Source organism: Echeneis naucrates, chromosome 17 (genome assembly GCF_900963305.1).
Source record: "Echeneis naucrates chromosome 17, fEcheNa1.1, whole genome shotgun sequence".
NCBI lineage: Eukaryota > Metazoa > Chordata > Actinopteri > Carangiformes > Echeneidae > Echeneis > Echeneis naucrates.
This window is the reverse complement of record NC_042527.1, coordinates 15,329,585-15,357,161: the sequence shown is the minus strand read 5'-3', so window position 1 is coordinate 15,357,161 and position 27,577 is coordinate 15,329,585. Positions and strand designations below refer to the sequence as shown.

The 27,577-nt window shown below is 39.3% G+C and overlaps 3 protein-coding genes across 3 annotated transcripts in view; 1 reads left to right on the top strand and 2 right to left on the bottom strand.

The window, feature by feature from the left end:
- Positions 1-925: 925 nt before the first annotated feature.
- ccdc24 (coiled-coil domain containing 24) lies at positions 926-15,916 on the bottom strand. Its single transcript, XM_029524835.1, has 10 exons — positions 15,767-15,916; positions 11,719-11,906; positions 7,996-8,115; positions 7,772-7,870; positions 7,030-7,111; positions 6,789-6,925; positions 6,246-6,300; positions 3,006-3,069; positions 2,506-2,623; positions 926-1,961 (listed from the first exon to the last, which is right to left on the bottom strand). The coding sequence occupies exons 1-10, from the start codon at positions 15,914-15,916 to the stop codon at positions 941-943; spliced, it is 2,034 nt and encodes a 677-aa protein (XP_029380695.1). The 3' UTR covers positions 926-940.
- A 631-nt stretch (positions 15,917-16,547) lies between these two features.
- LOC115057716 (von Willebrand factor C domain-containing protein 2-like) lies at positions 16,548-20,165 on the top strand. The gene is made up of 3 exons (XM_029524906.1): positions 16,548-17,071; positions 17,682-17,811; positions 17,922-20,165. The coding sequence occupies exons 1-3, from the start codon at positions 16,712-16,714 to the stop codon at positions 18,110-18,112; spliced, it is 681 nt and encodes a 226-aa protein (XP_029380766.1). The 5' UTR covers positions 16,548-16,711; the 3' UTR covers positions 18,113-20,165.
- A 3,752-nt stretch (positions 20,166-23,917) lies between these two features.
- b4galt2 (UDP-Gal:betaGlcNAc beta 1,4- galactosyltransferase, polypeptide 2) overlaps positions 23,918-27,577 on the bottom strand; it is a 111,099-nt gene continuing 107,439 nt past the window's right edge. Inside the window, exon 7 of the mRNA XM_029525198.1 lies at positions 23,918-24,188. Within this exon, the coding sequence (XP_029381058.1) occupies positions 24,038-24,188 (151 nt within the window). The 3' untranslated portion in view covers positions 23,918-24,037. The remainder of the gene's footprint in view (positions 24,189-27,577) is intronic.

Sequence of the window (27,577 nt, the reverse complement as noted above, 5' to 3'; positions counted from 1 at the left end):
ATATCACACAGGTGACTCTTCCGGTTTAATATGTGACTCTTATCAGCCCTCAGTGTGATATCATTGATATAAAGGTCAGACTTAAAGAAAGGCTGTGCCCTTTTTGATACTTTATTTCTACGTACTCTAGAGACAAACAAGGGGCGCAAGTTTCAATTTAATACCGCAAAAGCATTAAATAAAAGTTCACAACTTTTGAAATTGTCTACATCGTTATAAATAATGTGAAAACATGAAAAGAACGCGGGCAAAAATCTTAAAACAACCAATCACATCTCAATGTGTGAGCAGAGAAACCAGAATTACAATTATGAATGCAAAACAGTATCTCTGCTAAAGACATTTAAAGTGTTCCTCTGCCGTTTAAAATATATCCACGTTTTTAAAATACGTGTTATGGACCAAATTTCAAATATCCACTTTCACATTTTCAGTAGACTTTAAGCCCCGTTTACAGAAAATGTTTGGACATCCCATAGTAAGAAACAAAGCAGTGGGAATAAAAACTTTCCTTCAAGATCCTGGCGTAGATTTTATTCAGAGCAGATATTTGAAAATGAATGCAGAGTTAGCTGCACCTCTGGTTTTCAGTTAGCTGCAAAATGTCTACTTTGAAATGTTTACTGTATTCTGCATTGTTATCACTGTGTTGATAAGACAAACTTACATTGTTTCGTATATTCAGGTAATTCATGCAATTCAAAGGACTCAGATCTTTGTCCTTATGGAAATTCCTTATTGGAAATCCAGAATTCTTGTACTAAAATGTGTGCATAGTAGAAGAAGGACCCAGTGTAGCTGTGAAGTGATTTCATTTCTTTTTCTCCATACACACTGAGTGAAAAATATGAGCAACCAGCACCAATTCATCATGCTCCCAAATGTATATCTATAAAAGACAATGCCCAAATCTTTTTTAGTTAATCTGGTGGGTTAGACGTCATGTCGACACTCTCGATGGAGGCACAGGCTGATAAAACTTACTGATAAACTCAGTTGGTTTCTCTTGGATACTTTTTGGCTGACTTATAGCACCTCCATGTGTTCTTTGGGGAGACATAAAGAACTGTTTATTGAACTGTGGGGACGCTGGCTGTGGAGACTGGGCCTGTACCTGTTCACCACTGTTTTCTGAATGATTTGAGGGGGGATCTGTCACACAGTGGCTAATAGAGATTTCCTTTTGGAGGAAATTCTTCTCAAGATGATCATTTTTATTTCTATCAGTTTGACTGTTGCTCCTGCTGTCACCAATTTTTGAAGAAGTGCTCCTAGCTTCAGACATAACTGAAGAACTAAAACTCTCAGTGCTGCAGGTACTTTGCCCATTTGATGTCTTTGTCTTCCCAGTTGTCAATTCCCTAAGATCAGTAATGGTGTTGCTGTAACTGTCTGCATCACTGCGAGGGCTGAGACTTGGAGTGGGTGAGGTACTATTGATGTTTCCTGACCTCCAGTCAGAGCTGCTTTCTCTCTCCCTCTGTGGTGACAAATGACATTCTCTGCTCAGACTGTGAATACTATGATGGGATGACTGATGGGCTTCATGGACGGGTGAGCCTCTTTGAGTCCTCATTTGGAAACCAGCACCAGGTGTTGACGGCCTGCAGTTGACACTGGTATTTCCTTGCTCAGGGGAAAGAATGCAGAGGTGTTCATTCTTCAGCTTTATCTGGCCAGTGATGATGTGGTCGCTCACATGCCTGGAAGTAGGGATCTTGTTGCAGGAAGATGTTTCACTTGACTTAATGGAGGCTAATAAGCTTCTATGATGGCCACAAGTCTTGGATGATGAGGAAGTGTGATGTGGTCTGACAGATCCTGGGGTCTGAGTGGGACGTGGCCCAGATGGTGGTCTGGGTTTAGAATGACACAGAAGAGAAGGTGGATGCGGTCTGAGGACTGATGTGGTATTTAAAGCTTGTGGAATCACAGCCGAGTCATTTTGTCCGGCTGTCAGTCTGAAGGAGAAGAATCAGAATATGAATGTTTTTTTTTCATCTGTATTGAGGTAATGTTTTATTAATCAGCAGCAACACACCAACATTAAAATTAAAATCCAGAGAGCTTGAATGGAATTAGAGGGCACAAGCAAACAGTTGAATTTGAAGGAAGTAATATTGAAGCAGTTGAATTTGAGGGCAGTGCCTCTAGTAATCCAAAAAAAAAAAAAAAAAAATATTTAAAATCAAATTCAAGCATGTGATATCCTGTCCTCTGTGTCTCTAGCCACCACTGGTGGTGGTACTGTAGCAGCTACCTAAGTTGCTTTATCAAGTTTTTTGTTTGCTTGTGTTGATAGATCAGATTACAAACATCACAAGAATTTGAATTTGATTTGATATCACCTTGACACAACATAAAATTATATCTACAGCTATAAACATTTTTATGCATTTTATGTGATTGCATATTCTGAAAATAAAAGAAGATCCATTCAAATAAAAGTTATTATTGTTAAATACAGCCTTTTGCAAAGTTATAGGAGTGAGAAAATATACAAACCTGAACCTGCTTTTCAGTTCCTTCACAGGAAGAGGAGGTGAGGCAGGAGGTGAAGTGACAAGTGAAGAGGGGTAAAGCTCCAAGTCCATTTGTATGGTCTCTCTTAGTCCTTTCAACTCTACACACAGAAAGACACAATGGAACTGAGATTTAAAAAAAAAAAAAAAAACTAACCCAAACAATAATATTGAAACCGTCTATGTGAGGAGTAATTAATGAATGCTATTATATATTTCTACGATAGGTGGAAAAGCCAGCACTATTTGTTGAAAAGTGAAAAGTAACAAAAGTGAAAACAGTAAATGTTTTAGAATGAGTTTTACCAGCTAATGGAGGGTGAGTAAAACTATCAGCAATCGCATTTCATCAGTGAATTTACTCACTGAATTTAAGATTAATTTACACACAAAGGAGATACAAATATCCTAAGGCACCACGTAGGGAACAATACTTGGCCACCAGATGGTAGCAAACATCAAAATGTGGGATTCTGAACTCACCTGAAAGTGTAGGTTCTGAATTAACAGGTTCACATTGACTCCTCCACTGTTGTTTGATTCTTCTCTGCAAATGACAGAAAGAGTTTATGTTAATCATAATCATGAATGCATCTAGAGTGCATATGTAAATCAAGAATTAGAAGAAGGAAACAGATACAAGAAACAGAGGGGAGACAGAGGAAAGGAATGTGTCTGTATGTGTGTGTGTGTGACCACTAAACGATTGAGCAGCAGTGTTCCATCATAATTTGGCCTCCAACATCAATATCCAGACCAATGAAAACCATAGCACTCTGTGTATGTTCATGTGTGTGTGTGTGTGTGTGTTTCCATAGCTCACAAAACCAAAGACTCGATTGAAAAGCGTGTCTATATGTCTTTGTGTGTTACAAATGATTGGCAGTTTCCTCTCCTCATTTTACACAATCACAAACGCTAATGGAGAGTCTTTATAGTAACCACAGACTATATAGTGCATTACACAATCAAAATGCTTGAGCAGACACAAAGCCAAACATACCCAGGGGCCTGGAGACTGACAGTTAAAACATATTTTTGGTCTATTTTCCCAGTGGGTTTCAAACCCAAACCTGAGTGCTCTTTCTCAGAGCTGCAGAAGAATTATATTTGGTGTTGCTGACAGTGGAGTGACTGAAATCCCAAACAGCTATAAAGCATACACATGGCCAAAAATGGGTTTGTTGTCCATGTGGGGTTTGAACCCATTACCATGGTGCTGACTTGCTAATATTTTTGAAGAGCTTACATGTCCTTATTCATATATGCTCCTCAGTTTATTTGTCCTAATCCAACCGCAACAGAGCAAATACAAACCATTTCCCTCAGTTGATGAAAAAAACATATATAGAAAAATAGAAAAAACTAAACAAAAAACGATCACCTCTTTTACTCCAATCCAGCTGTAAGCAGTTATTGATGGTGCTATCCTTTAGCCATCTTAGGTGATGGCTCTAATTTACACTGAAAGCATGCTAAAAACAAAACTACGAGCTACACAAGAGTTACCATCTTGATAGTAAAAGATGGTTTATTCAATAGCTTTCCTTTGCAGACATATCACTTTACATAAATTGTTGCAATTGTGAATGCATTTCAGTTAAATAGTATTTTGAATGCATGTCCGTCAAAACTTGAGGAAAGTTGTCATCTTCCATCACTGAGACTGGAAAGCTGATTATACAACATAAACAGAATAACATTTGCCTTCAGATATGAGTTTTAATCATTTTACAAATACAGAATTATACAGAAAAAGATAAAAGCAAGGACACTGAAATAAGACGGAGCGTACTGTGGTGTCTGGGTCATTTAGGCTGAGTGGAATCACGTCCCATCTCAAACACTGGACTCCAATTGACCTTAATGATAAATTATTTGAGGTTACCGTAATTTGGGAGTAGGCACAACATTGTGCCTAGAATAGATGGTGATGAAGAGACGTTACTGTGACTTTAGGATTTGGAGCTTTTACTAAGTATCAGGGTATTTGAAAATGGTATCAACATAGTTTCCTCAGCCTGTGGGGGGAAGGAAACCTAAGACTTAATAAACATTTTAAACAACAGTTCATGTCCATTGAACCTCTCTCCTGATCATAGACAATGAATCATTACAGGAGCAACTGACTGCCTGCTACACAAAGCTGAAAAAGGAAAGAATTTAATCAGAACTGTATAAACCTCCGGAAGACTTATTGACTCCAGCTCATAACCGTTAGAGAAAAACAAAAAGGAGCTTGGATTAACACTAAATCCACAGCCGTCTCAGCTGCGTCAGACACGTTCTTGACACAGCATAGTGATGTAATCATTTGTGACATTTAACACTTATTCTTCTCCTTTCACAATTAATTACCTTCAAAAACAGCAAAAAATGTAAAATATGTGGCTAATTATGACAGGCCTTGAAAAACACAAAACAGATGTTGACATTCATTGTCAATTCATTTTAGTTACAGACTTCACCCCTTCATTTCCAGTTCTTCACTGAAGTTCTTGTCAAACATTTTATTTCAGTTACCAAAAGAAATCTAGTTTTCAAAGCCAGTGTGGAAATGATGCCTCTCAAACCATCAGCTTCATCCACCATGGAGCAACTCCAGGTGGTCTACAAAAAGGCTCATGACATCAGAGCACAGGTTAAGGTTATCATCACCCCCTGAGATCTGAGACATATTTCCTGTTCACACAGCAGACCGTAACCATTTGCTTGATGAGACAGTTTCTTCACAAGAGGTTGGAACAAGGTTGGAAAAACACTTCTTTTCCCCCCTGATACAAAATATAGACTTTTGAGGTGTAGTGATGTACATTTTTGTTTCCTTGAGGACTGGTAATGGAACACGTCCAGACAGTCACACAAAAACTCACACATAGAGGGGCACAGAAAGATAACTCACACATCTGGCCTCTAACTCACCCTCTGGTTCTCTCATAATACCAGACAAGCATCACAGTGTAGACAGATTGTAGGCATGCATGCATGTATACTGTATACATATTTCTTTGTTTGTGTGTGTGTTTCATCTGTTTCATCGCATGTGTGTGTACGTAGAAATCCATTTAGGCGATTGGAAGAAGATAGATCTTACTCAGCACTGCAAATTTCTTGGCCAGACAGATGGAAAAACAAGCTTAGACTGAGCCCTTGCAGGCTTCCTGTGTGTGAGAGCAAGTTTATGTTTGTGTGTGTGTGTGAGCAAATGGATGCCTTGGCAGGGTTTCAGTGCCAATAGAAAGTTTGTAGATCTACCTACGGGAAACTAAAGACCGATACAAATGGGGGAAAAGCTGATTTGTGACTTAAGTATTAGATATATCATACTTCATATATTATAATCTATATTACGGATGGAATGGAAGCAATTGATACGGATGAAAATTCCTTCACTGTTGCACAGTGAAGGAATTTTCTTTTGTTATGAGTTGTACCTATGTTTTTTTATATAGTTTTAGGGAAATGTGAGGGTCAAATCGTAATTTAAGAGTTATTAGTAGAAAAATCATATGTGTATATATAATTTTAAAGGAATAGGGTGTCCAGGATTCCAAGTAGATGGATAGCCTCATAAGTGAGGATGATGGCATGGATTCTGTACATAATCAACTTTTAGCTTTGTTTCTCATAAATAATTAGGAATAATTTAGGCTTTAGATGACTATTGTTATGTTATCTGAAATACAGAAGACTGAGGGTAGCTGTTTTCCATGATGCGCTTACCTTGAATTGCTTTACCATCCCGTTAAGGACTTCAGTCTCCTCAATAAAGACGGACCTAGATGAGCAGACAGAAGTCATTAAAAAACGCTGTTGAGACCAAAACTAAAATCTAGGTCACAATGGAAACTATGTGTGTGACTGTCACCACAGACACATGCAGCCAGCACCTTGGTTAAATACTGTTTACTGTTCAAATACATTTTAAAATGAATTTGTTTGTCTGAATGCATTAAAAGGTATTTGCATATTTGACATTTAATATCTTAATTTTTTTATTTTTCCACGAGTGATTTGAACCCATATTAATCATGTGAAATTAGTTTTGCATTACAGTGGTTGAATCTGTGATTCAGTTGGCCATACTCCATTGAATCACATTCAAAATGCTGTAAAGCCACACGACAGGAGATTTATAAGATAAAGACGAAAATCCAAACCCACAACTGAGGCTATGACAACAAGGTAGAATTGGCATCGACTCAGGGTTTATCCTCTGTAGATTTTATATGTAACTGAGGAAACAGTGTCCTATTTTTCTCTTACCTCCCTCTCTCCCCTACACTTTCTCCTTCTTTGGTTACATAACCATAGTAGACTATTCCCTTCCACAAATGAAAAAGAATCTTCTGCCTGCTGTGGTCCTGTCTGGGATCCATTTTCTGACAATGGGCCTTATTGTTCTGGTTGAGTCAGGAAATGGGAGAGAGAGGAAGACAAAGACTAAGAGGGAGGGAGAGGGAGAGAGGGAGGTCTTTTTCCAAGGTAGTCCCAGTGGCTGGATTGCTCTGTGGGCCTCAAAGCAAGGGATGCAGAGGAAGGAAAGGAGGGATAGAGTAGGAAGAAGGCAGGGCAGAGCTGAGGGGAACCTAAGGGGAAAGAGGGGCTCAGACTTACTCATATAACACATGTGAGTGTGTCCCCACTGGGCAGTATTATACATCTCACATGGTGTAGTAGTCATGTTAATTTCTATGTTGATGTTAGAACGACATGAGTGTTAGTGACATTGGTTCTTAACTTATGGCACTATACCCTTCAAAAAAGGTTTGTGTGGCCATAGGATGACTAGAAACTATGAAAACATTTATTGTGTTTTTGTGCACACGAGGCCAAACATATTCATGTCAATCTGACATGGCGAACTTATTATCAAGTACCTCATTTACACATAAAAGTACTGTCCTTCATTTGGAAATAGAAATATGATGTTAAAGTCTCCTTTAGTTCTGATTTTGGTCTCCACCAACTCCTGAGGTAAAAAATTTGTTAAATCTGTAAAAACATATTTATCAGCTAGTGTCCCACTGTGCCTGTGCGCTGTTAGCTGGTGCTGAGCTATTTTTCATTTACGCTGACATTTCTCTCACATTGACTTGTCTTCTAAAATCACTTCTCTATCAATACATCAATAATCCCTGACTGAACGCTTCACAACTCATAACACATAACTAGTGACAAAGTCACAGTTTTTTTCTTAATGGCTCACAAGCCAAAAGGATTGGGAAACTATTGTTAAGTCAACTTACTTGAGGCGGTCCACCACTAAATCAATGTCAGTGACATTCAGCTTGTCTCTTACTGCCTCAAATTCATCTTCAACGTTTGACTTGATGGAACAATGAGAGCTTGGTGTGAAGGAGAAGAGACAAAGTAAGAAACATGTAAACTTTTGCAGAGATGCTATCAATGATGAAAAGCATTATATCGTGTTAGCAAAATATTAGGGTTTTTCTTTACTGGTGTTACTGACCTGTTTTCATTACAATCAGTATCTTCAGGGTTGGTATGGGTATTGTAACAGCTGTCCAGGTGATTGAGAGCATATTTTACAGTCTCAGGCTTGTACTGAGACAGGACCTCCTCACCATCTCTACAGCAAGAACAGTGCAAGACTAAATCTTAATAAAAGGTCCGTTAACTGTATCTGCAGAGGCATTCAGCATCATGTATAGAGTTTTCTACTGAACTTGCTGAACTTGTGTTTTATTGCCCTTATTTTATCATTTATGTTACCTAACATGTACTACTTTCATATTTTCGTACATATTTGTACTCATTATGAACTTGTCACACTACATTGAAATAACTGAACAGAGCTTGTTCAGTTCACCCTCTTGTTCTATGCAAGATAATGCGTTGGGGCTTTAAGTTCATTAAAAGCCACACAGCATTTTATTAGCTCTCTCGTGTCAAAGAGAAACAACCTTCACAGTAAGCACAGTAACAGAGCTGAACTCAAAAAGATGTGGATAGTATAAACTCTGGGACAAAACAACATCTACTGATGTGGGAATGTGTAGGAAGGTGTATGAGCTGTGAAAATACAAGTAAGAGGGTCCTTGCACTTAGGCAATAACATGGAGGTGGGTGATTGGGTGGGTGGGTGGTTTGTGTGAATGACTGGGGCATCAGGACCACACAAGAAGAATCCAAAAAGATAAATCAGTCGACTTTTACAAGATACACAGCCTTCCATACATCCACCCACACCCTCAATTAAATGGGTCAAAACACAGGAAAAATCTGGTTTGGGGACAAGACCTATTGTTGCTCTCCTCAGCACTCAGCTGCGGCACACAAATCAGCAGCATTAGTAGCATTAGGCATTTGTTGCAATTACAGGAAAGTGTTCTTGGTTTACAGTTCTGGTAAATTAGATTCAAAATAATGCAAGCACGCACACACACACAAATAATAATTTCTAATGGAGGGTATAGCAGAGAGAAATGTTCTGGTCTTTATTGATGCTTTGGCAATGTTTTCTAAATTTCCATGCCAACAAAGCATATTAAATTGAGGTAAACTGACAAACATCGGGTTGAGGAACATTATTAAGTGAAAGCACCATTGTAGGGAAGGGTGCTCTGTTTTGGTCCTGAAAGCCATTCAGCTGATATACACTATGGACTTAGCTTAACTGAACAATCAAAGACTAAACTCACAGAAATGCATACACACACACACACACACACACACACACACACACACACACACACACACACACACACACACACACACACACACACACACACACACACACACACACACACACACACACACACACAAGCAGTGCCTTGCATCAAGCTCAAGAAATATTCCAAAGCTAACTTCAAAGAGAAAAAGTGATTTGCACTGGCACAGCCTGTGTGGCACCAATACTTTTTTGGCATTATTCCATTTGAGTCAATAACAAAGGCCCCAATTTCTCCTTCTGAAAGGGACTTGTTGTAATCTATTTGCATCTACGCCAGAGCACTTTAAAAGTGACTTGTGATGTGTGAGCAAGTTTGGTTTCAGTTCATGTCTGGCTCGCTGGCACTTTAATATGACACAGTGCTGCTATGAGCTTCAGACCGGTAGCCTTATGGATATTGGATTGTCAGCTTAAACATCAGGCCTGTCCAGACTTAAAAGGAACCCTGTAAGATTATTAAATGAATCCCTGTCAACTGCTGTCATGACAAGCACCAGTGTAACATTACACAGCAGGAAGCCTCAAATTTTGGAGTTAACCGTGGCAACTATTAATGGTAGTGGTGCTGACAGTGCATGCTAGAGGCTTTTTGCAAATTTTGAAAAGACACTGACAGGGCCCAGAGGGTGTTTCATAACTCTGGTAAATGACCAGCTTTCCCTGTAGAGCCTCCATGAGTTTTATAATTGAAGGTTTGAGAGAAAAGTTAAATTTAATATGATTTAATGTCATCATATTCCATACGGGCATTTGTCTTACATTAATTGTGTTATCTTGTCTATTAGACTCATCAGATAAATTTTTTTGTCTAATACTTTGGTTTATGACCAAATACAGTATTACTGACATTGCATCAAATCTTTACGCAAATTTATGCAAAATGCATTTATATTCTGCAAAACAGGTCAACATGAGACACGTCTGTGATTACAAATGGTGCCAAATAGTGGACTGGGAATAGTGAGCACACACAAATAAAATAAAACAAACAAAAACGAAACACTGCAGAGTTTAGCTTAACAGCAAGAAGAGAAAAAGAAAATCACAATAAAAAGCAGTGTGACAAATTGACAGGCAGTAAATGCCTTGTCACAAAACAGAACAATCCATCTTGTGTTGCTCTTCTGCAAAAAGGCCTCTGCAAAATGAGAGCAGTGACGTGCAACATTCCTGGCAGCAGTGAGTTAGTTGCTAGGATAGTTACAAACTCATTAATTTGCAGACTTTCACACACTTATATGTACCAATTTGATACTATTGATCACTATTCAATTGTAATGCATGGATGTGTTAGTGTTACTAACTGATATTATACTACCAACAGTCTTTTTGACATTCTTCAGAATATATTAATAGAGGCCATTAAGCTGCAAATTGCGACAAGCTCATCTCTGACCTAAGCTCTATTATTAGCTGTAGATTTAAAATCCAAACAGCAATTAGAGTGTTTTATTACCACCACTCGGGGAGCTTATAACTCCCTGATGACTGTGCTTCATAAAGTCAAGATACAATGTGCCATGGCATCATTGCTGGTCAGCCTGTGTGCAACAGTCAAAATAAAGTCTGTCTTACTTTAAACTTTTGCACATGCACATTTTTACAATTTTGAGACAAGTGCTCGGCTGCACACTCATTGTTAAAAAATATCTTTAATAGAATAAAGCTGTCAGTGACTTAAAAATCTGGGCTTGTGATGGTTGGCATCTTTTGTGGAATAAACGCACGTCTCTCTCTCCTATAATTGTCCTATTGTCCCTCAGTTCCAAATCAGTTTGCAGTTTCCCTACGCCAAGAACCTTTGTTATACTGCTTTACTATCCCATTTGTAATTGACATGGGAACACAATGCAACGGTTTATGGTGTGTTTTGTCCCAGCAAAAATGACATAGTGTTAAAGCAGGGTCATAACCCAGTTGCCCATCCCACCTACTGGCTTGTGAAAAGGCCATAGAAAAGTGTTGTGGTTGTGCAGGGTTGAATTCAGAGCACTGAAAATTCTCTCAGGCAGATAAATTAAATTAAGAGAAAATTTGCATTTATTGAATACCTGGGAAATAAATCATGCAAATGTCTACTCTAATGGCTGCTTATATATCTGATAGCAAACTGCCTCATGGAGACCAGCTGTCGAACACTGTTAGGAAAGTTAATATAAGTAAATATTCCTTGCTCGTAAATTCCACTACCTGCTAATTTGTCAGCTGTCATCAAGTCTAATTAATGGCTGAGAGACATGGACATTTTTGAGAATGTAATATAGTGCAGGGTAAAATGGGTAGAAGTAGTACAATAATGCTGTGTGTTGCATGTGGCCTCTATTTTATTGTTTGGACAATTCTATTAAAGCACTATTATTACTACTGACATTATTGTTGCCACTTTATAAGTAGAAATAAATTATCACTCATTACTCAGTTAGCCAAGCTATTCTCGTTTCTACAGTTAACGTCTATTGTACAGTGCAGTAGATTTAAGTGTGGGAATCATGTACCTACCTTCCCCCTCTGCTGACTCTTTCCCTAAGAGTCTCTAGTAACATTTTGACCTCAGCTTTCAGCAGCTCTTTGACTGCAGGGGGATCAGCCAAGGGGGATGACTGTTGACGTGGGAGTGGGGTCAATGCCCTGCTGCCATGGTTCCCTCCTTGCTGGCTCTCCTGCCACATCTGGTGCCACATCTCTGCCTGCAGATTTTACCACAGTTAGTGAGGTAAGCCAGAGTTTAAACACATTTTTAACACTACTCAAAACCTCTGGCTGTCTGGGGTGTTTTTGAGTGGAGTGTGCACATTGTCTTTGTACCTGCATGGGTTTTCAGCTTCCTTGTACAATTCAAGGGCTTGGTTAGGTTAACTGCTAACACTAAATTGCCAGTAGTAGAATTTTTTTGCCCCTATCTGTCAGACTAGTGACCTCTCCTGGGAGTACCATGCCCTCACCCAGTGTCAGCTGGGATTGGGTACAGCCCCCCCCTCGACAGCAAAAGGATAGGGAGTGAGGCTGAGGAATGAATGAGTAATAAAAATGGCAGAATGCTGGTGTTGCATTGACAGACCTGGTGATAAATTCACTGGTGGCAGCCCATGATTCTGCACCACACGATTTTATCAGTAAATGAAGTGAACTACTACTTTCAAGCAAAGTGGACAGTCCACTGGCAGTATGTTGCAAGCTGTGATCTAGACATCTGTTGTTCAGGGACTCTGCTGACTGCCTGCCTGACATTTCTTCTACTAGAAGTGAGTTCAAAATCTTTCAAAATCTGTGTATGATCTGTGAAAAAGCAATTGCCCTTCTGTGTAATAATACATACTCAGAAATGCAGGTAATGTACCTGCATATATATATATATATATATATATATATATGTGTGTGTGTGTGTAGAGAGAGAGAGAGAAGGGAAAAAATAAATGAATATATATACACACACAGTATCACTTTTACATAAGCTACTATGATGCAGTCTTTCTCTGTTTGTTATTAATGAAAACATTTTATAGCTTGTCTTTATCTCAAGATGACATTTGTGAATAATTTTTTGCAAGTTCAAGTCAACTCAGGTCTCAAGTGTTTGAGCTACAGTCAAAGTTAAATCTCAAGTCTTAGAAAGTCACATCAAAGTAAAGTGTTCAGATCGTGATGTTTATTACAAATGATTTTTGGTTTGCTGCAAGCCATCCTGTCTCATAAGAAGACCTCATTACTGAATGGAAGGAACTAGCACTTCACATAAAGTTACATACAATAATTAGGGCAGAAATCCAAGTCCAAGCATCACCTGTTGCCTGCCAATCATCCAAGTCAAGAACTTCACTTCAAAGGAAAACACTCTGGGGGATAGTGAGCATGTTGTCTCTGCTCTTCATGTCTAAATGTGTGCTGACCACTCGTTTAGCATATAATAGGCTACACAGAAGCACAGCCCCTTTCACTCTCACTGGCTTCCTGTCTGTATTTTGGTGTTGAGGTGTTTATGTTACAGGATTCAAGGCCCAATGACTATCGACTTGTTTCTTATCCCCTCCCTCTGATGTGAGACTGTTGATCTCATTCAACAGCTATTTTAAGGGAGTACCACTGAATCCTGTCAGTTTAAAAACTACTACTGGGAGCTGTTATGGTGAATTATTTGAATTGGGTTTTAGAATACATCTAACTTACACAGCTCATTTTATTCAGCATAGATAGAAAACATGAGCGCTTAAACAGAGGTATAAAAGATCGTCCTTGTAGGGAGACTAAAGATAGGCTAATAATTCCTCTGATCTCACTGCCACAGACAATGGTGGCCTTGATGGAGGAAGGAATGGTAATATTGAGGAATGGCTTACTATTACTTTTCACAGTAGGCTATTGAGGAATGGAATTCATTACATGGGACAGAGGAGAGAAAAAAAGGGAGAGATAGACATGGAGATAGGCAGACAGCGAAAGAAAAAAAAAGAGACAGACCAATGTATTAGAAACACCTGGGCACCTGCTTATTCATGCAGTTGTACAGCCTGTTAACCATCTGGCAGCAACACAATGCATTAAATAATTCAGATGCAACACAGGAGATTCAGTTAATTTTGGCGTGAAACATCGGAATGAGGTAAAATGTAATCTCTGTGATTTTCCATGACTGTTTACTCGGAATGGTGAGACAAACAAAAACCTCTCCATTGTGTGGTAGTTATAAGGATGGAAACAACATTGTGACAACAGTTTATCCATTTATTGGCTGTGATAATGCACCATGTCATGAGGCAAAGTTCAAAATGATTTCATGAACATGACAATGATTTGGTGAATTTAAAGTGTCTTCAGTCACCAGATGTGAATCGAGTAGAACACTTTTGGGATGACGTAGGAGGAGATTTACAGCGTCAGTGAATGGCCAATTTATAAATCAGCAAAAATTATATGATGCAATCATATCAAAATGGATCAGGATGTGAAATGAATGCTTTCAACAACTTGTGTTCTCCAGATGTACGGCTGCTTTAGCACAAAGGGAGGCCATACCCAGTATCCAAAAGGTATGGTGCTGAATAAAGTGCTTAATGAATGTATAACACTGTGTGCACTCGTCTGAGAGTTGAATAAGGCACTGTGTGCTTTGTTCTTTTTCCCCTGGAAATTGCTCAATGCTCTCAGCCAAAGGATTTCTTTACATTCAGTCACACTATACACTGAAGAAATATCAGTACAGTGCTCAATGGCAACGCACCCGTGCACAAACTTTTGCTCCCTCTAATTGATTTAGAAATGCACACACACATTTAGTCAAGGAATGTGTATTGCTAATGGTCTTATCAACAGTTGAAGGTTAGCCTCTTTAACCCTGTTATACCGACCCCGACTCACTAAGCTTAGCTTAACTAAACTTTCTGTGGCCATGTGTGTGTATGCAGAGGGGAGTGTGTCCATATGCAAGTTAAAATTCTGGCTTCACTACTTCTTTAAATTGTGCTTTAAACCCAGTATTTCTGAAGGAGTAAGATATGACTGTTTAATAGTCAACTGAATATGCCTGAGAACAGGAGGGTATGTACTTTGTGTGTGTGTGTGTGTGTGTGTGTGTTTGTAGAGAGAGGTAATCATGTTACAGTGTGAAAATAGTTTTAAAATTTTTTGTAGTTGTAACATGGCCTTCCTATGAAGTGACATGGAATGGCTTGAAAGCTGTGACAAACTGTCCGAGTAGTTTTCTAACCTATTACTGCACTGCAGCAAGAAAGCTGTTAACATCTACAGATGGAGAGATTTACATGCTGAGCAAACACACAACAGGAAAAAGAGAAGGTGGCAGAAGTGAAAGAGACATTTGATTTGGTCAAGATGTGGGCTGTCTGCACTATGTGAGAAAAACAAGACTTTTGATATATGTAAGGATTTGAGGCTCTTGGAACTCTTGAGGGTATTTTTTTTTACTGCTTTCTAACATATTATGGACCAAACAATTAATGGAGAAAAATAACTTCAACAAATTAATTTACAAGGAAAATAAACATTAACTGCAGCCTCAGTTGCATTTAATGATACGTTTTTTCTGTGATTTATCTTTTTATTTAGATAGCGCAAAAATTCTTGTCTCCCCAAACTGTACTGACCTGGACTTGACCTATTTAGTGGGCTGTATTTGCTTTTTTTTCCCTAATTTGACTGCACTTTAGTAAGGTCAGTTTACCAGAGCTACGTACCCTCGCCTTTGGGGCCTAGAGTTTAGCTGGCCTTGAGTAAACATTGATCTCTGTCTGGCACAAATTTGGACTTCACTGCTGCATGGTGCCAGTTAACCCACATTTCAGTTTTTATAAGGGAGCCTGGGAATTGTAACTGATGAGTGCATGTTGCCAAACTAACCTACTTACAAAACTTTAAACCAACATCCGCAAATGGTTTGGGCAGGCATGTTCCTTTGAGCAACAAGCCAACACATCTCGATTTTTCTTTTTTCTTTTAGGTAATGTAACACCAAGTGTGAAGGAACATGAATGATGAAACAGCTCAGGATTGTGCTGTATGTGGCTACACTCTGACAGAAGACAAACTGGCTCACCTCAGCGTATACCTCTGTGTACATGCCAACCAGGGAGAAGCCCAGTGCTGTGCGGATCTTTGACAGCTCTGGACCAGGAACATGTTCAGCAATCAGGCTCCACAAGGACGGGCCGAGGCACCACGGCTGGCCTTCATCTGGAGACTGCATGAGTGTCAATCTAAGCACGAACAAACGGAAAGTAACATAACAGAAAAATAAAATGCTAAGATACAACACATCTACTGACATCATGAACTAAAGGTTTTCTTCTCACAGATGTAATTAGCCGTGCACACAAGCGCTGTCTGCTAACACCTGCGGCTAGCTAACCGCAACGTGAGCTACAGCGTCTTCTTGGTGAAAACTAGCTATCAGTTTCCACTGAGACTTCCTCAAGACGCCCTTTTAACGCTTTCCAACATATAAAAAAAACAACTGCCTGTGTATGGCACCGGCAAAAGGTTTATAAAACCCGTTTAGAGGAGAACAACCGCTCACCTCCGCCGGCGTCTTGTATCCAGCAAAGCGGTGGTAACTAGGGTAAACGTTCCAGTTGCTAAGGGAAGGGAAATATCGCGAGATTTAACTTTGTTTTTATTATCATTATCGATCGACGCTTTAACAGACTTAAGTTATGACCAACACACTTGTGCTCTTGTAAAAATATAATAAAGTGACAGGTGTTGGACCAGGGGGAGGGACAGGCATGTGAACTCTCCTTGGCAGTGGATGTGACTTTCCCCCCTTTATACCTCAGACCTCCACCCCTTTCCGGGCTCCGCCCGCTGCCTCTGCAGACCCCGGTGTGAGGAGTCAGGAGGTAAAAGGCTCCGGGCCGGGTGACAATGTGAGAAACTAAAGACTTTGTTAACAAATCTGATCTGGACTACAGTGGATGCCCCACTTCGCCACATTGTTTACTTTAGAAAAAAGAAGTTTTTCCAAAGGTGAATAATCTGATAAATGATGGGGAAGGTTTTGAATGTGCGCCTCTCGTTGGAGCGCAGGTTCTGCACGGCCGCGCTGGCGCTCCTGTTCTGCGCTCCGGCCGGGTTCAGCTTCTCGGTCGCCGGACAGCAAGAGAGCACTTGCGAGGCCAACGGGAGCTTGTACTACGTCGGGGAATGGTACTTTCTAGACTCCGACCACTGCACCCAGTGTGAATGCACCGCCGAGGGCTCCGCATGCGCCCGCACCGAGTGCACCTCCCTGCCGGCTGCGTGCATCCATGTCAGCCACTACCCCACCGACTGCTGCCCCCGGTGCGAGAGGATCGGCTGTGAGTACCGAGGGGTGGTGTACGACCTGGGGCAGAACTTCCAGGTAAGATTGACAGCGACACACACATAGATTACAGGAATGACCTGTTATGGGGTTTTTTTCATATGTAAGTTATAATAAGGAACATCTCACACTTATGTTACTTAGTTACTTTTAAGAGCAACATTAAAAATAATGAACATCCCAGACTCATTAAAATCAGATGTTTTATATTAATTACCAATTGTTACTGAGACGTGTATCTAACACAAAAACAAAAGTCAGCACTATCTGATCTTGTTTATGTCCAAACTTTTCTCTTGGTGTGCTTCATGCAGTTTTCCTGTCAACCACACTCCTGGATCAAACTGTTTCTCCTAGTTATGTGTGAATGACTAAAAAGGTTTTATTTTTTAAGGTATATTTCTCTCCAGAACGTCTATCCACTAACTACTAACAATGGTATGTTAATGTTGTAACGTGAGACTAGATAAAAGAATTGGAGGTAAATGGCGCCCCCTTTTGAGATGGCTGATGAACAAAACTTGGTGAAAGGTGTTATAGGTGAAATATGATGCTGTGATATTCTATTTGTCAGCTATTAGCTCGCATTTACACCACTAAGAGATTAAAAAATGATTCATGCTGAGTTCCACTGTTGGCCTTTTCTCAGCCATCCGAGTGTGAGCAGTGCACTTGTGACAGTGATGGCATCGCCCGTTGTCTAGTTGCTGATTGTGCCCCTCCACCATGTGTCAATCCTGTCTATGAGTCAGGAAAATGCTGCCCTGAATGCAAGGAGGGTGAGTTGAGTGACACACAGTGCTCCTCGGAGATGGGACAGGACATTTATCTTCTCAAATGTTAATTTATCAAATTTCAGCACCACATGATGATGTTCATCTCCTTCCAGGTCCTAACTGCTATGTTGACGCCTCACGCAGTCAGGTGATTCCTGCGGGAGTGCCCGTCTGGGTCGACTCCTGCACCAAGTGTCGCTGTCACGATGGCCAGGATGCCGGCTACTGGGAGGGAAACCGCCTCGCCACCTGTTCCCGCCTCAAAAACTGTACGCCTGAACAACCGTCCAACCAACAAAACTGATTCAGTCTGTCAGCAGCTCTCTTCTTAGAACCCATATTCCTGACTCGATGAGCAGCTGTCCACCCTCTATGTTTAAAAATGTGCTGAACCCTTCTCTGCAGCTTGAAATGTCATCTTAAATGCCAGACTGAACGGATCATCTGCAACTACAGAAATATTTGGGAACAGCAACCAGAGACTGAGCTCAACTTCCATTCCACAATGATAATTCCAATATTTTTATAGCACCAATGAAAGCCACTGAATTTGTCACCGTAGTGAACAGTATTGGACCATAACCTTACCTAATCTGTTCTGCAAATCACCAATAGGGTGCAGTTCCAAACTCCAGCTTTACTGCTTGTTTTTATACATCTTTAAAGAAAACCCAGAAGATATTATGGTTTCTTTTACCTGTCCAGACACCTCCCTTGGGAAAGAACCAGCCGTGTAAAAAAAACAATGCGACTGTTGGATGGTAAGACATTGTAAATGACCTGTCACAGTTTGATGCAGTATTGGAATGTATGCACAGCTGTGATGCAATTTAGATTCGATAATGGCTTATCAAAACAATAAACCATCTTCAACGTCTATAAATTTAACAATTAAATTTCAATGGAAATTGAAATATAATGAATGAGACTATAGCCAATCATATGACTGTACAGTAGATGTAGACATGAGTAATATTGGAGAACAAGGTTTCATTTAACAGCCTGTCATTTGTGCATGTACACTGTAGAGCAGGGGAAAAAAATGTATTTTACTGCTTTATTAATTTTTCACCAGAAAAGGCATCTAGCTTGTCCTGGTAGTCTCTCTGACAAAGCATAAAATCATCATTTTGTGCTCAGAATGAGAACGTGTCTAACATGAAGTATACTGTCATTTCATATAAGTTCATAGGCAGCAGACCTGTCTACAATATTTTTTGCCATCTGTCACTTCAATTATGAAGGACACTTGAACAAAAACCAAAAATAATGTGATTATGCATTTATGTGTAGTGTTATAGTCTAATGTGGCATTTTCTTCCTCAAAAACACCCACACTGCTTCTGCATTAAGCACTGTCATAAGTGACAGGTTCTACTGTCTCAAATCTCCCTGAAATCTTCCCTTTTAGGCAAAGTTTGAGATTGAGTGTAAAGCTTTGGGGTTATGAACATTTTATCAGAATTTATTTGTTACTGAAATAGTGACATTTTGGAACATACACTTATCTGCTCTCTTGCTGGTTTAATTGCTACTTAGCTCTTTGATAAGATAACAGGTTCAAATTACATATTTAATATGAAATTGTTATCAACCTTCTCATCTAACTGTTGGTAAGAAAATTATCTAATATATTTCCAATGAAGTTGGATTTAAACGGAAGGGCGCTAATATGAACCACACCTCCACATTATGCTGTGTGTGGATAATATACTGACTTGAAAAAAATAATCCAGTTTACCTTTTCTTGCCCATTTCATTTTGTGTTTTCTACTGTGCCGATTTCCCTGCCAAGCTTTTCAGTGCTGACCAGAACAGCCTTCCCTGCAAATATTACTAATAATAATAATACTAAAAAAAAAAAAAAGGCAAAAGGAAAAGAGAGACATGTAGTTAGTTTTACATTGTAGCTTTTAAGATGTGTTTAAAATATTGGATGGAATTGAGAAGATAAAATAAAGATTACTGAATATATGCAATAAATAAATTCTATAATATGTAATCCCCAAAGTGGTATGAGTTGTGGTTACAGGAGACAATGTTGTCAAACGCGCCAATCTTACAGCTCTAGGATTATTTTACTGACAGTTTATTTTCTGATTATATTCTTCAGTGATCTAGGAAAGGAAAAAAACTAAACAAAACTCAAAGCACAGTAAAACACACTTAAATAACAAACTGACAACACAATCACACAATCTTTAACAGCAGATTTATTGATTGTATAGAAAAAGTAGGTCTGATATAACATAATGCATTCTATATAAGATATAACATTTTTAACATTCAATGTACAAAAAAAAACAAAACAAACAAAAAAAAAAAACATAGCGAGAGTTACAGTAAATTTTTAAAAATGCCCCCAGGCCTGAAAGTCTTGTCTGCAGCAGACAAGCAAAAAGTCTATTTGAAAAATCCTTTTGAATGCTTAAGCATGTGAGGTGTACTTCACAACTGAAAACACCTTCAAAAATTAAAAGTGCATCAGGAAACGCAAAGCACACCTCGTGGTTGTTGTTATTCTCAAGCACAGGAAACATTTCAAATTCTACTTTCGCTGAAGTTTCTGTTGCTGATTCTATAACCCATTTTACTGCTTATACACACTGGGAACGCATCTTTCTTGCTACATCCATCAATTTCTCCACCCTCTTTACATTTTCTTGATGTACATAACCTCATAAAAGGCATCCAGTAATATATCATGTGTAGCCTTGAATGCACCCGGGACACTCCACTGATTTTCTGATTTATGATTACTTAGTCTACGTAAACAGCTGTCTGAAAAAGTAACCACGAGGATGACAAAAAGGGTCTCCTCAGCACGGGTTGAGACCCCTGAGAAAGAAAAACCCGTGTTACAAAGAAGAGGTATGAAATTGGATTGAAATGGATTGAAAGAGGTGGATTCTCAGGAGTTGCTATGGCAGGATTACAATCCTTTTAATATCCTAAATGTTGCGTGACATGGAAACACAGGACTCTCCTAGATAATACAATCAACTGGAGACAAAGCCTGTCAGATCTGCAAATTTGAGGTTTAATAAATTCAAAATGATCTAGTTGGCATATTCCCAGAATCAACCCCATCCCCCACACAAAAAATAGTTTACCCTGTCAATAGAAAAATCTGCTTTCTCAACAGTGTGATTAGCAGTTTCCACTCTTCGGAGCTTGAATAACAAGCTTTTAGATTAGCAAAATATTTTCCAATACATTTATCAATCAATTGTACTGCTGATTTAATGTTGTAAACTTCTTCAATGGTGAATCATGTAACATTGTACACAGGAAAAATTGATGAATGAGACCAAATGGGAAATGTATATTATATCCAGTATTTTTGAGAGCTGACCAATATGTTTAAGCATTTGCTGGTTGAATTTAGACCACTGTTTTTAAAAATATATCACATCTAAAGTCACCCAGCTTTTTGGAAGTAAATCTTTAAATCATTGGAGTGCCCCTTTAACAATGTCAGAATGGGAACGTTATTGGAGAAATTAATTAAGATGTCGGTTCGGTCATAAAGCTGGTAAATTATGTATAGATTAATTACAAAACCAAATTCAAATCATATCCAAAAAATAATTCCATCACCTCATATCCCACTTAAAAACAACAACCTATAAGCAGGATATGGGGTAGATGTGAATGTATCTGTAATATTGCACAGGGTATGTTGTAAATAGTGTAGAGAAGGGATTGTATTGACCTCTCCATATGTAGTCCTATCTACCAAGGACACAAACTCACGAGAGTACTGCACTCCAGGAGAGAGAGAGAGAGAGCAAAAAGGATTGAAATACAGAAAAGGGGATGTGAGGGATGACTACTGAACGGAGTGAATAGATATTAAAAATAAGTGGCACAGATTTGGAGACACACAGTCCTGTCGATATCCATTGAAAAAAGAAGCAGTCTTGTGAGACATAGCTGTGCCTGGAGTGGAGCCACCACAAAGCACAACAGTGTCCATTGACATATACAGCCTAGACTGGCAGAGAAAGAAAGAAAAGGCAGTGAATGAGGAGGTAAAAGAGGAAGGACAGCGTGAGTGCATGTGAAAAGTATGCTAAAGAAAAATGCAACAATACCTTCCATTTTCTCTGCATTTCAAACGTAAACAAATATGTGTTCATTTTAGTATTATTGTAGAATATTTTTTTAGATGCTGCCCCCCAAGCCCTAGAAATAACCTTTGACCTAAAAATGGCTTCCCTTCTCCTTTGTGTAACTTATGAAGGCATCAGTTTGGTGTTACAGGCGTCAACAGTACCAGCATCAATGGCTGAGATGAGGAAAGAAACAAATGGACAAAAGTAATGCATAAACATAAAACTGACAAAAGCTTCAATATGTTGATAGAGAAAACCATGAAACCAATAATGACACTTCGCTCATGTGTCACATGGGGAAAGATATGAAACTCCAATTCCATTTTTTTATGGAAACATTTTAATAGAAAATATGAAACACCAAAAATGTGATAAACTAGCTTGTGAAATCTGAGAATGTGATAAAATCAGCTAAATAAACAACTGACAGCTGTTGATTATAAAATCTGAAGTAGAATTAAAGAGAAGTCAAACTGCTCAGTCAAATCATAACTTCCCATTACTGCTTTAATTTTCACAATGTCCACCTGTAGAAAACTATCACCCTGTAATTTCCTTTCCAGATACGATCGCCTTTGACTGAAGGGAAAAGAAAGCAGAGAGAGAGAAAATGGCAAAGAAATAGCACTGAGTTTTCATAAAGGCCTATATATATATATATATATATATATAAAGACTTGATTACAGTGGGCCTACCTACTACCCTGACAGCCCATTTATGATTTTCGCACTCCAACAAATATGATAAAAGATATAAGATGATAAAAGAATTGCTTATTTAAAATATTTGAAAGTGTATGTATATAAATACTCATGCACCTCAAAAACAATGGCTCCTTTGAGAGAGAAAAAAAAATGCACCATTGGGATCCAGATTAACAAAAGAAACAAATTTCCATCCCTTCAAGGTGGGTGAAAAAAAAAAACAAAAACTAATTTTACAGAAAATCTCCAATATAGTCCAAAATCAGAACTGAGCTGTCAGTGTGTCATGTATTTGCCCTGATGCTTTCAATTCCCCCATGCATTAAAAATGCATTCCTAAAGTACTTCCACCATATTGTATTCAGCACAAGAGAAAACGTTCAATATCTTCAATGTGTTTGTTTACCTTGTTGCAAAACCTCCAATAACTCAGTGTCTGTCTCCAAACTTTGAGTTATGATATAAAAAAAGAGAACCAAAATCGAGTTCTCAGGTACGTGTTTCTGCTGACAAACAGGTTTCATCAGCCTGTCCCGGCACTGTTTTGAGTCCTCTGCTGTAGATGCAGGCACAATACACATTCATTAATTGATAGTGGATTTTAAATGAGTAATTAGATCCAAACAGGTGACTCCCTGACAAAAATGTAAATATTAATTTGTCTTTAGTTTATCATAAGTCAAGATAAACCTCAGGTGAAATCTCTCATATGCGGACCATCTCCTCCAGCTCCACAGTTTAGAGTCTGCCTCCAGAGGCAATTTCTGGCCTGTCGTCCACCAAGCCTGTTCATTTCTTGATTCCTAAATCCCCATCCAACATTAACAGGCCAGTTTTCTCATGACTGGAGTCACTGGCTTCGACCATTGTCAAAATCCCTCTGAATGCTGTCTGTCATTTCCAGAATATGCTTTGAAGAAGTTCCAAAGCGTGACCCAACAGTATTGTCTAGTCCTTTAATCACTCAATAGCACTTCCCGTCAGCATCCTCTGCTGATATGCCTTTGGATGCCCTCCAGTTTACAACGGATTGTTTTGGAGAAGGCTTCGAGTTTCCATCCCATGTTTGAGTCCAACCCTCTGCCGGTCGCTGATACGTAAGCTTTGGTCCACGCTCTAATGCTTAAGTCACTGATTGGGAAAGGTAGGAGGTGTGAAGCCGCTGGCTGCTTGAAAAAAGGTGGGGAAGAGCCTGAGTCCTTGATAGAGAGATGGCAAGCTGATATCTTAAAAAAAAAAAAACAAACCCAAACCAAAACAAAAAAAGAGACAGAAAGAGACTGTAATGTGCTTGTGGCTACTTTTCCCTTTACCTTCAAGGTATGCTTTTTATTTAATGTCCTTTATCTAGTCTCTGATCTTTTCATCATTTCCCTCCAGTCCATCACCTCCCTCTCTGTCTCTCTCTAACCCTTGATAGGCCGAGGCGGTGGCTTGCCAATCTCCACAGAGATGTTTGTGTACAGAGGATACCTCTTGACCTGAACCAGTCTGTAGGTCAGAGAGCTGATGCCATCCTTCTTCATCGTGTTCTTTGTGTTCTGTATTTTGTTGAATCTAACAAACAAAAAAGAAAGCGAGAGAAAAGGACACAGTAAAAATTAGATTCAGTTCAGTACAAGTGAAAAGAAACAATAGTGCCAGAACTTCAAGGTATAATTTCAACTTTTGGTTGGTGCGATGGAGATTGTTTTTGGAAATGCAGATAATTATAGGACTGCACTACGGAAGGAAACAACATGAACATGAACAACTACATTCTGCTGCTTTTTTAGAGAAGATAACATACACATAACACAATGCTGAGATGGAAGACGACTACAAAGAATTATATATGAAGAAAAAGGGCTTGTCACTTTGCGATACATCTAATTAAGTTAGGCTTCTTTGCCTCTGCATGTAAGTGTATGTAATTATTTTGCCTAACATTGCCTCTCAAGGTTTGGTCCCTTTTGCTTTTCATGCACATGGGAAATTAAGTTCACAATTCCCAAGGTCCTTCCTAAGTTTGGACCACATAAGGGATGTTAATGGGAAACAAAACAAACAAACACACTTCACAAAACCTGAAGAGAAATCAGCATAATAATTGGGAATTCAAAAGATGAAACTAAGCAATAAGAGAGAGCGAGAAAGCGCAACCATCAAACATCTGTTTACAGCATAGACACTACCATTTCAGGAAAGCATAACTCTCCTGCTGGGTTGGTACACTGTGTATCGATTTTCCTTTACAGTACTGATCCCGACCAACAGGTGATGCTATGGCATCGCAATGCAACTCAGTGAATGGTATCATCCATCATAGCCGTCTTGGTTTGTTATGCTGAATTATACTTGAGTGTCTTTACCTGATGTTTGTGCTTGAGCAGTTACATCAGAACCTGCTCTGATTCTAGCATTAAATAAAATAATTCACACGGCATGTCAGAGAGTAACATAACACAACTGCTCTTGTGTGTCAGTTCAGTGTGTGATGCAACCACAGGCATTAAAGTGGATTCATAACACAAACCCTCCTGTTAGTCGTAGTAGTAGCAATCAGAGTAGAAATGAGGCCACAGTGTGCAAGCGTCTCCACTGAAGATTTATAACACTCATGCCTTAACATGTCTGTTCCTTTTATGTGAAAAGAGAAAGAGGTGTTGGGTGCAAACACCGAACGTACACATCTACTTTTCAAACCACAATGGCGACTGACTCCAACATAAAACATTTTCTTAATGATATGCTTGGACGTACAAGTGGAGTTGACACCTCAGCCCGACACGGACCACTGCGCCCACAGATCCTTGTCACAGCTGACTACTGAACATCTCTCTCTCTCTCGCTTTTTTTTTTTTTTTTTCTTCCCAGCATCGCCTTCTCCTTCTGTCACTCGCAAATCAAATCAAAAAGAACTTCACTGGCATGAATTCAAGCAGGAAGAATGTTGTCAAACATCTTTCCCTTGACCAAAATCATATAATAAGATAAAAACAACATTACGTGGTCTGACGTCTACCAAAGATCGGTGCTTCCATCTAAAAAGAGAGGGAATTCGATTAAGAGACAGAGGGCAAAGGAAGGAAGGCGGGAGAAAAAGCAGACGGTTGAAAGTGAAATGAAGGCTGGATGACGAAGGGAAAGAAATGGAGGATAGATAGGCAGAGACATAAATCAGGGAAAGCAAGTGACAGATGGAGAGAGCTAGATATACTGATATTAAAGATAAAGTGACAGAGCTGAGGGAAAAATGAAAAATCTTTGGCTGAATCTATCAAACATAAGAGATTATAAGCAATAAACTAATCCCCACATCCAAATAGAGGATGACAAATGTGCACACTCACTATACACGATTGTATGTTGTATGATTTCAAACCTATCAGTGTCACTTAATGTACTTTTATTTGAGAAAGTTTGAGGGCGTTATTCTTATTTCAAGGCTGAATCCTTACTGGGCAAAGCAGCGCTCCATTTTAATTCCACAGAGGGTGTCTCACATGAAGAGATTTCAGGTTTCATGCCAGTGACTTAGGCTTGTTTGTGATTTGATAGCGGTATAGGAAATCGTAATGGGAGATTTGGCTTTTGCTATTTGGCTTTCATACCAAGAGCTAGAAGAGAAGACTGATATGTCTGTATAATAATATGTCTGTCCTGGGCGGAGGGGGGATTGAGGGGATGAGCATAGCAGTAGAACAAACGCTACAAAAACTTCTGTACTCATTCATGAATATTTCCACAATCTAGTATGAACTTTACTATACTGGGCTCGATAATCAACAAAGGAGAAGCTGAAACGTTTGGCTTTAAAGATGCTGTTAGGCAGATTTTGCAGTCAGTGGACAGAGTCAAGCTAACTGTCTCCCCTACAGTATTTCCAGCGTTGATGCTCGGCTAACCTAACAGCCTCCTGGTTTCAGCTTCACGATAAGCAAGTGTTGCATCAATCTCCTCCTTTTTTGACCCCACGCTTGGTAAGAAAGCAAAAGAGCGCATTTCCCCAAAAGTGAGGCCACATTTACACATTTGCAAAAAATACATACATACACACAATGTTTCTGCTCTGGCCCAAGATGATGACATATGAAGAGAATACTGAGCAGTGTTACTGTGCATCGCATTCATCTGCAATGCACAAAGCTGTGCAGGCGTGACAGTGTGTGTGTGTGTGTGTGTGTGTGTGTACTTGCTAACTGATACTCGTAGCTGGTGATGAATGTCTCTCTTTCTTACTTCTGCTGGCCTAATATCTCATTGCTATGCTAAACCAGCATCACAGTGAGGTCCGATATAATAGACTGCTGTTTGTGTGCGCGCACTTGTGTGCGTGCATGTGCGTGGTATGTGTGTGTAAGTATGCAGGAGAGACGGTACACATTCATCAAACAGTCGAGACAATGCTTCCCTGGGTAAATGCTGGACATTACACAGGTAGTCCAGAAAAAACTCTCCCAAAAGACTCAACCGTTTATCTGAATCAGAACAGAACACCTGAAGACAAAGAGCAGAAGCAGAAGCTCTGCTTATCTGTGTAATTGAGTGACAGACCTCTGTCATTATGGACTGAGAAAATTTGGAAAGACAAATTGATGTTGTAAGTCGTTGCTTGAGATGTGAATGTTTTCAGGTTCACTATCATTTCTAAAAAGTGATGAACATTGATTATTATTGATCCGACATTTATCAAATTAAACACATGGAAATGTGAGAAATGTGGAAAGGTGAGAATTTATGACGGTGATGGCCTTATATGACAGCCATCTCCCCTGTGTGGAGAAAGGTTTTAGGTTTAAGTTGCTGCTTTGCAATTTTCCAGTGATGGAGAATCTGGAAATTTGAACAAAAGCTCAAAGTCTTCACACTGTAAATACGCTTTCTCGTCAGACCACACATTTTAACACTAGATGTGCAGGTTTGCAATTTTTTGGTCACTTGGTGCAAAGTCGAATAAATGCAAT

Coding starts and splice junctions, on each gene's coding strand:
- ccdc24 (XM_029524835.1), bottom strand. CDS start 15,916: ATGCAGTCTCCAGATGAAGGCCAGCCGTGGTGCCTCGGCCCGTCCTTG. Junction 8,116..11,718: donor AGAGTCAGCAGAGGGGGAAG/GTAGGTACATGA, acceptor TTCTTGCTGTAG/AGATGGTGAGGAGGTCCTGT. Junction 7,871..7,995: donor ACTGATTGTAATGAAAACAG/GTCAGTAACACC, acceptor CTTCACACCAAG/CTCTCATTGTTCCATCAAGT.
- LOC115057716 (XM_029524906.1), top strand. CDS start 16,712: ATGATGGGGAAGGTTTTGAATGTGCGCCTCTCGTTGGAGCGCAGGTTC. Junction 17,072..17,681: donor ACCTGGGGCAGAACTTCCAG/GTAAGATTGACA, acceptor GCCTTTTCTCAG/CCATCCGAGTGTGAGCAGTG. Junction 17,812..17,921: donor CTGCCCTGAATGCAAGGAGG/GTGAGTTGAGTG, acceptor ATCTCCTTCCAG/GTCCTAACTGCTATGTTGAC.